This window comes from Sinocyclocheilus rhinocerous, unplaced genomic scaffold (assembly GCF_001515625.1).
Source record: "Sinocyclocheilus rhinocerous isolate Xijiao unplaced genomic scaffold, SAMN03320098_v1.1 scaffold103, whole genome shotgun sequence".
In the NCBI taxonomy this organism is placed as follows: Eukaryota; Metazoa; Chordata; class Actinopteri; order Cypriniformes; family Cyprinidae; genus Sinocyclocheilus; species Sinocyclocheilus rhinocerous.
The window spans coordinates 723,223-732,956 of NW_015629204.1; the positions used below are offsets into that span (position 1 = coordinate 723,223).

Below are 9,734 nucleotides of genomic sequence, written 5' to 3' on the forward strand. Positions count from 1 at the left end.
AACTGAGGTCCAGGTTTGCATGAAGCTGGATGACGGCATGCCCAGGAGACTACAGGCTGTCATTGAGGCTAAGGGTTGCCCGACAAAGTATTCATAGTTGTGTAAATACTGTCATACTAACAGCTGTCTGAATATTTTTTGGTTGATTGTAATCTATTACATACCTTTCTATCAAAGTTATCTGACATTATCAAGCTGAATTTGTTCTGACAGTTTAACTCTGAGTTCTTGTCATATTTTATTACCATTTTCTAAACTATAGCGAATAAACTGTGATAATGTGAGAAATGTTGAAGGTGTCTGAATAAATTTTGGTTTGACTGTATCTATTTGATAAATGAAGTTAACCAACTAACATTATACATACTCTTTTGGTTTCTGTACCCAATATTTAAAAAATGTACAAATGCAATAAAAATATTGGTATCGGTACTCTGTATCGGCAAGTACCAAAAATAAAAGTATCGGTATCGGGCGAGTACTGAAAAAAGTGGTATCGGTGCATCCCTAATAATACCCATTGTATTATGCATGAATTATCCAAAACACAAATCATAAATCAAACCAAATGTATATTTTAGCTGTTTGCGTTCCACTAAATCTTGCAAAAAATCTGTTAAATTATCTTGTGTTTCCAGAGATGTGGCTGTAAGACTGGCTTCAGGCTTCAGTCTGACGGTTTAACTTGCAACGACATAAATGAATGTAAAGAGATTCAGCCCGCTGCCTGCAGTCATAAATGCCTCAACACGCTGGGCTCTTACCTGTGTCAGTGTGACCCTGAATTTATACTGGAGCCAGATGGACATAGCTGCAAGACAGCAGGTATCAATCTATAGCAGCTAGCTAGCTTCGCGTAGCCAAACTTTTGATTATCACTGCAAAGTCTGATCCACTTTGCTGATGTTTCTATTCGAGTATTACCAGGAAGTAACTTTTTTTTTTTTTTTAAAGTGACCAACCACACTTTACACTTTTACATGCCTTTTAAGGGATGGTCTCATCTGAAATGGTACAAAAAATATATATTTAAAATTCATTTAAATAATTGCACAAATGGGTGCACAGGAGATGCTGAAAATAGTGGAAATGTACGTAGACAATATGTACTTGCAATCCAATAGTATTTTTATTCTTACTATTATTCTTCTCTATTAATATTATTGTTCTTATGATTAAGTCATGTTTTTGTGCAGAGGAACCCAGTCTTTTGATCTCTGAACAGTATGAGCTGTTAAATTTGGGTCTGCGAAGCTCCAGTATTCAAGCTCTCATCGCACCAGGACGGAAGGCCATCTTCTCTCTGGACTACGACCGGAGAGAGCAGAAGGTGTACTGGGTCAGTCTGGAGGAAGAGAGCATCAAATATGCCTTCCACGGAATAAAGGACAACATTGGAACTATTGTCAAAGGTAAAAATAAATAAATAAATCCATACATAAAAGTAGATACAATTATTTTATAGTACACAGTATTTTTATTTAAAACTCAATTTACAAAAAAAGATAAGTATTATTATTGCACTTTCATTCTAAAGAAGTATTATTAATAATTTTATTTTTTATAGCTAGGTGCAGCGTGAGCACCAAACCAAATCTCCAGGTGCTTTCCTGAGAACCAGACTGAAAAACTTCTGTTCATCCATATAAAAATTTGCAGCAGCCTATATATATTATATATCACTTTTTTTTTCTTTTTTTTTTGGTGATGGAATGATTGGAACACATCAAATGTGACCCATTGAAATATGATTCTGCTGGGTCAAACAAATTGATAAATAAACAAAAAAATTAAGGCTCAAATGTGAAGTTAAAGTAATTTTAAAATAAAAACTTTTTACAGAAAAATAAGAAATTAACTGACATCAGACAACTGTCAACATTATATGTGAATGCTAAATTTTTTAAATATTGCCCTAAAATTTCAGGTCCTTAAACACCATATTTTCTGAAAAATAAATCCCTCCTGACTGTAAGTCGCACCAGGTCATTGCATTGATATCATTATTTATTTATTTATTTATGAGTTGCATCAGTATGTCACATTATTTCATTCAGAAATAATGTAAAATACCAGTAAATAAAATGTTAAGGTTTACAAGCATACTATAAACTTATTTTTCAGTCCTGTTCTGTCATTAATACCATTCAGTTTAAAGTGTTTTTTGTTTTGTTTTTGTGTTTGTTTTAATTAAGGTTGTGTGGAGTGAAGTATAAAACGAACAAGTTATAGTGGCCTCCATTATAAATAACATTTGCTTGATGTTAAATTCATTTTGTAAGTTGTTTTGGAATATAGGTTTGAAAAAGAAATGCTAATTATATTCCAAAAAATATGGAAAGTATTTTAGGCCAAAGTCTTCGGCTTACAAAAAAGTTTGGGAATCCCTGCTCTAACCAAAACAATTTTGCACGTTCAGGTGTGAAATCAGACTCCATTGCTATTGACTGGATGGGAAGGAACCTTTACTGGGTGGATGGTGTTGCTGGGCAGATTCTAGCAGTGAGATTGACCAGCAGTGTTGTAGAGGCACAAAACTACATAACAGTTGTGGATAAGGATTTGCATCAGCCTCGTTCACTTGTGCTGCTGCCTCAGAAGGGGTAAGAAGCCCCTCCATGAGTTGGCGCTATTACATGAGTTTTCAGTCTCAGTGTATGGATGCAGATGAATGTTTCCAGATACTGTCTGCAGGATAATGTTCTGGTCCGAGATTGGAGGTCAGGCACAGATCGAGCGCTCTGGCATGGACGGCTCGGACAGGAAGGTGGTGGTCAGCCGTGGTCTCGAGCGGCCTGTCAGCGTGACGGTGGACATATTGACTGACAGACTGTACTGGACTGACGAGAAGCTCCGGTGTATAGGCTCAGCGACGCTGGATGGAGAAAACATAAGGGTAATATGAAATGCTACTGTACTGTACAAACAATAAATCCCAATTTTTGAATCATTTTGTGTCTTGTTTTTCAGTTGCTGCAGCTGTCGGAGATGCCCAGGCTTTTCTCTGTGGCTGTGTTTAATGACATGGTCTACTGGTCTGACACTCACAGAAGATCCGTTCAAGGTGCCAATAAACTGATTGGCAAGAACCGCAAAGTTCTTCTCAAGAGACCCGGGCAGCCGTTCGACCTCAAAGTGAGAATACATACTGTACACGTTACTAAATGTCATCACAGTCGTCTTCTACATCAATATATCTTGCGTTACTGAGTGTTTCCCCTCTCTGTTCTGTTCTAGGTTGTCCACCCTCTTTTGCAGCCCAATGTGTCCGGCCCGTGTGAGAAGCTCAGATGCTCTCACGTGTGTTTGCTGGCTCCGGGGCTCAAAGCGGTCTGTCGCTGCCCGGCGGGGCTTCTCTTGGCCGCGGACGGATTCGCCTGCGCCACACCTGTGGATTCCTCCTCTTCTTTCCTCATGCTGCTGTCTCCTAACATGATTACACAGGTGCTCCACTCCTGAAGAATGATTTAATAGCTTTCTGTGATTGTAGAGTAAAACCTTTTAGAATTACACTGTATATTCTTATTACCTTTTTGCTGGTTTTAAATTCAACATGAAATCAAAATTGACCTTATTTACTTGTTTGCAGATTCCTAGTCTTACTGTGCATAATTTATCGGTGCAATAATGTGTAATTTCATTAATTCATTATTGCATCCTTTTTGGGCTGACATCGCCTAGTTAACCAACAGACAAATTTGTTTATTTATAAATTGGTAACTAACAAACGAATTATGTTCTAATTAAATTATCATTCAGTTTATTACATTCAATTTAATTACACATTAATGTAATTATAAATGTAATTATTTTTAATTGTAAATCGTAATTAATTATAAATGTATGTATAATTAAATGATACAAATTGTCCTAATTAAATTAATTTATTTGTAATTACATTTATTCATAGTTAAATTTTAATTATTTGCAATTGTAAATCATTTTATATTTTTTTCTGTATAAATGTGTTGTTTATAATTGTATTCCTGATTTTATAAAAAAATATATATATATACTTATAAAATTATAAATCACTTCTAAATTATTTAATATGCTTATGTATAATTAATTTAATTGTTATTAAATGATAATTAGATCAATTAAATTATATTTAAACACTTTTATTTATATTTTTTCCTTCATTGAATAACTGAATATTCTTTCACTCAAAAATACACCAAATTCCTAAAATAAAATGATAAAATAGATTAAAAAGTTGTTTAAAAATTATTTTAAAAATCTAATTTATACAGGATTTTTTTTAAATACTAGTCAAGTATTTAATTTATTTTTTATTTTATTTTATTTTGATAAATGAAGAATTTTTTTTCCCAAAATGCCATCGATTAAGCTTCACTTTTACTAATCCCTCAATAATAAGCCGTTGTCCCCTGCTCAGATCTTCACTAAGAGCCTTCAGGCAGGATTCGGGCTGAAGACGTGGCCGGAGCACCGTGCTCTGCCTCTGCCTGCTGTGAATGAAGCTTCAGACTTCGATCTGCTCCGCAAGGACAGCACCATCTCCGTAGCTGACGCCGGACGCGGGTCTGTAGCTCAGCTCAAACTCAGCGGCTCTGTTTTCACACCCATCGGTCACGTGCTTCAGCTCAAAGGGGACCTGGTGACCGCTCTCGCTGTGGACTGGGTCACCCGAAACCTCTACTGGAGCAGCGTCAAGAGCCCCCAGCTTTACGTTACGTCCCCTGGAGGGAAATACACCAGCCTGGTGCTGCCGGCTGAGCTGGAGGGAACCATCTCCATCGCCCTGCACCCTCCCACGGGCCGGCTGTGCTTCACCGCAATGGGATGGAGGGCAGCCCAATCTCTGCCTCAGGTGGACTGCGCTCACATGGACGGGAGCAATCGCACGCTGCTGTGGAGCAAAGCAAAGATGCCTGCTTCACTTGCCTTTTCTGAGAAAGGAACAACACTGTATTGGGCAGATATTGGTGCGTTAAAACCAAAAATTAAATTACACTTTCCACATTAGGGTACAGATTGATGTCCCAATATTAAAACAAAAATATATTTCTATTTCATACATTTAAGAAAACAAGGACACTTTCTTTTTTTAGAGAAAACTGCTATGTTCGCTCAGACTATCTAACATTAAAATTAACATGGCACGCAAAGTACAGTAGTTTTAAAAATCAGAGGCCTGTCCTGCCTTAGTGGTAAAAATCCAAAACTTTTTTTATACATACATTTTCAGCTTGAATATATTTTGTGCACAACCCTGTTAGTGCGTTGTTTTTTTTTAAAGCATTTTTGGGAAGATAATATTTTATTTCCTTAGTTTTTACACAGTGTAGTGTTTGCTGTCAAAGTCAACCATTCAAGTTTTCTTTTAATTTCTAGTAGTAGCAGAAGTAGTGCACTAATACATTTGTTTATTTTCATTTGTTTGGGAAATACTCTTCTATAATTGTTGTATTTATTATTTGTATTATTATTCTTGTTATAAAATACATTTTAGTTTAATTTATTTGGAAAATACTAATTTATCTTATTATTATTATTATTATTATTATTATTATTATAAAAGCACAAACATTTTATGTTTTATATTTTTTACATTTATTTTCATTTATTTGGGAAATACACTAATAGTATTTATTAATTTTATTCTTGTTATAAAATACATTTTAATTTATTTGAAAAATAAAAATGTATCTGTTATTAGGAAAATATATTATTATCATATTAAAAACACTAATACAATTTATTTGTTTTCATCTGAGAAACACGAGTTTATCTAGGACTACAAACTAATATTTTGTCTTTAGCTAGTTTTGTTAAATTAGGCTAACTCTTAGGCACTCTTACTTGTGAACTATTTGTTTGCTTTTGTTTTGTTCAAGTTTTGTGACGGAAATCGAATGTCTTATTTCCTGCTGTGGAAATGATCTCTTCCAAACCAATCAATAATAACAGATTTTTTTTTCCTTTATCCAAGGCAATGAAATGATTAGCTCTATTAATATGGACGGCTCTAATTATAAGGAGTACAGCACCGGATCTGCCTTCATTGTGTCCTTTGCTCGTGTTGAGAACATCTACTTCTGGATCACTCTGGATAACGGTAACAATCAAAGACCTCCAGAAATCAGAAATCTAGTTTCCACTGAATGCAGTTCTGTGTAGAACCGCTAGATGGCATGAAGCCATCGACTTCCTGTCTTTCAACCTTAAAATATTCTTTAAAAAAAGTTTTTTCAAGAACACCTTTGACTCTCAAAGGAAGCTTGGTCAGTAGTTTATACCTTTAACAATTGGAACTACAATTATTCAATTGAGAACTCTTGTTAAACAATGAATTTTAATGAAGTTTTATGTAGATCAGTCAAATTCATATAAATTAATATCAATGTATGCTGAGAAAAGTTTCCTAACAGAGTTTAAGTTTGAGCTTCATTTTTTTTTTTAAACAGGTACAGCTAAAGTATGGTACACGGATGGTTTCCAGCCCAAACTGATGTGGTTTGAGGTGAAGGCAAACGTCATTGAGCTGAAGGCTTACAGCAGGTCCAGTCAGAAAGGTACTTCTGTGTGATCTGAGGTGTATTGAGGACTCGTCGTGTGTGTGTGTGTGTGTGTGTGTGTGTGTGTGTGGACCCAGTTAGAGTTCTACCATTGTACTGATAACCATTCTCCAAATCACGTCCATCTCTTTCTCTCTATATTATCGCTCATTTATGCTCATATGCAGGATCTCAAACCCACAGATGCACGTCCAGATTATTTTACCTGTGTAAGTTAAACTAGAAAACACAGATTCTCATCGACCCTAATAAAGCTTGCATGGTAGCAGTGAACTTCAAATTTGGGTCTAAATCCAAAATCCACACGGTGGCATGAAGGCAAAAGTTGTTTATCCCTCGTAAGAAATTCAAATGAAGACCAGAACTCACTCTTTACCTCAGAGACATGACTCGTCGTGTGTGTGTGTGTGTGTGTGTGTGTGTGTGTGGAGACCCAGTTAGAGTTCTCCTCTTACGCTCCCACACCCCTCACTGTAGCTTTCACTGAAGAAGCCGTGCAGCACAGACTCGCTCGCCGCTCCTCAGCCTGACTCTACTACTGCTCTGTTTTTGCACAGTATGTAGTGTGCGTGTTGTATATGGTGCGTGAATGTCCTGTATATTTGAAATGCCCGGATCAGCTAATACATTTGCCAAAATGCACCCTACACAACAAAGTACACTGTGCTTAGTACTGTATCCCACAATGTGTTCGATTTGGCCTTACTTTTCCAGTCTGATGAATAAACCATAGTGATTGCAGAATTATTATTAACAAAATTTGATTTGTCTGACAAAAGTTAATTTTACATATTAACATTTAAATATTTTAATTTAACTCTGATTCTTTTTTTTTTACTTATTTTTCTTTATTGTATCTTGTTTTTTTTATTTAAATTAAATATTGAATTTAATTCTATGTACATTATTTCTCTTTTTTTTATTTTTGTAGTTTTTTTTATCATCCTGTATATTTGAAATGCCCGGATCAGCTAATACATTTGCCAAAATGCACCCTACACAACAAAGTACACTGTGCTTAGTACTGTATCCCACAATGTGTTCGATTTGGCCTTACTTTTCCAGTCTGATGAATAAACCATAGTGATTGCAGAATTATTATTAACAAAATTTGATTTGTCTGACAAAAGTTAATTTTACATAGTTAAATTTAAAATATTTAAATGTTAATCTGATTCATTTTTTTACTTATTTTTCTTTATTGTATCTTGTTTTTTTTTATTTAAATTAAATATTGAATTTAATTCTATGTACATTATTTCTCTATTTTTTTATTTTTGTAGTTGTTTTTTTTATCATCTTTGTCTATCTTATTAAAATTTTTGTGCATTTCTTTTTTTTTAATCTTTATTTCTTTTTCATGTTTTACTTTTGCATTTTTATTATTTATTTAATTTTTTTGTCTATATTAGCTTTCATTTAAACTTTACTCTTTATCGTATTTGGTTAACTTTTTTATTTTTTAATAAAATATATTTTTTATTTAATGTAATTGTTTTTTTTGTTGTTTTTTTTTCTCAATTAATCTGTTTCTTTCTTTCTTTTTATTTTCACTTTTTTTGTTTTATTTATATTTATTTGTTTGTAACCATTTTCTTTCTTATTTTACTTGTAATTTGATCTAATTTAATTTACTTTATTTTATGCATGCATTTATTTACTTATTTCTATCGTATTCTATCACTTATTTTTGTATGCATGGATTTCTTAATTCATTTATTATCTTTTCCGTTTCTTAACTTATTTTATAAATATTGTTATTTCTATGTTTATATAAATATTTCATATATTAATATATAGTAAATATGATATAAATATTAACAAACAAAAAAACAATTATCTATTTATTTTATCTTTTTTTTTTTTTTTAGGTTTCACTGTGTAATCTAGTGTGTTAGTCTGAACACAGGTGGCATCTCTGTGCCAGAGTGAACTGAACAAGGTAGAATAGCAGTAGTGTATGTAACATCTGACTTTGTCTGCTTTTCTGTTCCTGACCAGGAACCAATGTCTGTTCTGAAAACAACGGGGGCTGCAGTCACCTGTGTCTGCCGTATCCAGGTGGACGCTCGTGTCGCTGTGCGCAGGACTACCTCTCTGTGAACAAAACCAAATGTGTTTCCAACCTCAAGTGTCCCGCGGGCAGTAAAGCGTGCAGAGACGGCCTCACGTGCATCTCTGCGGCCAAGTTCTGCGACCAGATCCCAGACTGCCAGGACGGCTCGGATGAGGAGTGTGAGTGATTCTTCATTCTTCTGCATGACTGTTATTCTCCAATTTCTATTTTGCAATATTATAGATTAGTTTATAGACTCACTGCAACAGTGCTAATGTGTCCCGAGCTGCTAGGCAGTTTCTAGGCTGTTGTTAGTACATTGCCAGAAAGTTGCTTGAGTGTTCTTGTTGGTTGCAAAGGTGTTCTAGGTGGTTTCTAGGGCATTGCTAGGAGGCTTTTTTTTTAGATTATCTGACAGGCAGAACCTTTTATGTCTTAAAAGAATAGTTCACCCAAAAATTAAAATCTGCTGAAAATGTACTCACCCTCAGGTCATCTAAGATGTAGATGAGTTTGTTTCTTCATCAAATTTGGAGAAATGTAGCATTACATCACTTGCTCAGCAATGAATCCTCTGCAGTGAATGGGTGCCGTCAGAATGAGAGTCCAAACAGCTGATAAAAACATCATGATGATCCACACCACTCCAGTCCATCAATGTCTTATGAAGCAAAAAGCTGCGTGTTTGTAAAAAACAAATCCATCATTAAAGGGATAGTTCACACAAAAATTACAATTCTGTCATTAATTACTCACCCTCATGTTGTTTCAAACCCGTAAGACCTTCGTTCATCTTCACAACACAAATTAAGATATTTTTGATGGAATCTGAGAGCTGTCTGACCCTCCATAGACAGCAATACAACGGAAATGTTCCCAAGTCCAGAAACGTAGCAAGGAGATCGTTAAAATAATCCATGTGACATCAGGGGTTCAACCGTAATTTTACGAAGCTACGAGAATAATTTGTGCACAAAAGAAAAGGAAAAAAAAGACTTTATTCAACAATTCGTCTCCTCCGCGTCACCCTGTAGTGCCATTTTGGAGAATATCCGCTGGACGTAAACAGCGTATGCTGTTCTGTGTCAGCTGCATCACACGGATACGCTGTTTTCGTTCAGATCAAATCACAACAA

The 9,734-nt window shown here is 34.8% G+C and overlaps 1 protein-coding gene across 1 annotated transcript in view; it reads left to right on the plus strand.

Annotated features, from left to right (window-relative positions):
- LOC107738845 (low-density lipoprotein receptor-related protein 2-like) overlaps positions 1-9,734 on the plus strand; it is a 52,178-nt gene that overhangs the window by 35,064 nt on the left and 7,380 nt on the right. The window contains 10 exon segments of the mRNA XM_016550730.1: positions 639-825; positions 1,197-1,412; positions 2,420-2,603; positions 2,695-2,896; positions 2,971-3,135; positions 3,238-3,444; positions 4,400-4,949; positions 5,957-6,082; positions 6,432-6,539; positions 8,544-8,777. Coding sequence (XP_016406216.1) covers positions 639-825; positions 1,197-1,412; positions 2,420-2,603; positions 2,695-2,896; positions 2,971-3,135; positions 3,238-3,444; positions 4,400-4,949; positions 5,957-6,082; positions 6,432-6,539; positions 8,544-8,777 — 2,179 coding nt within the window.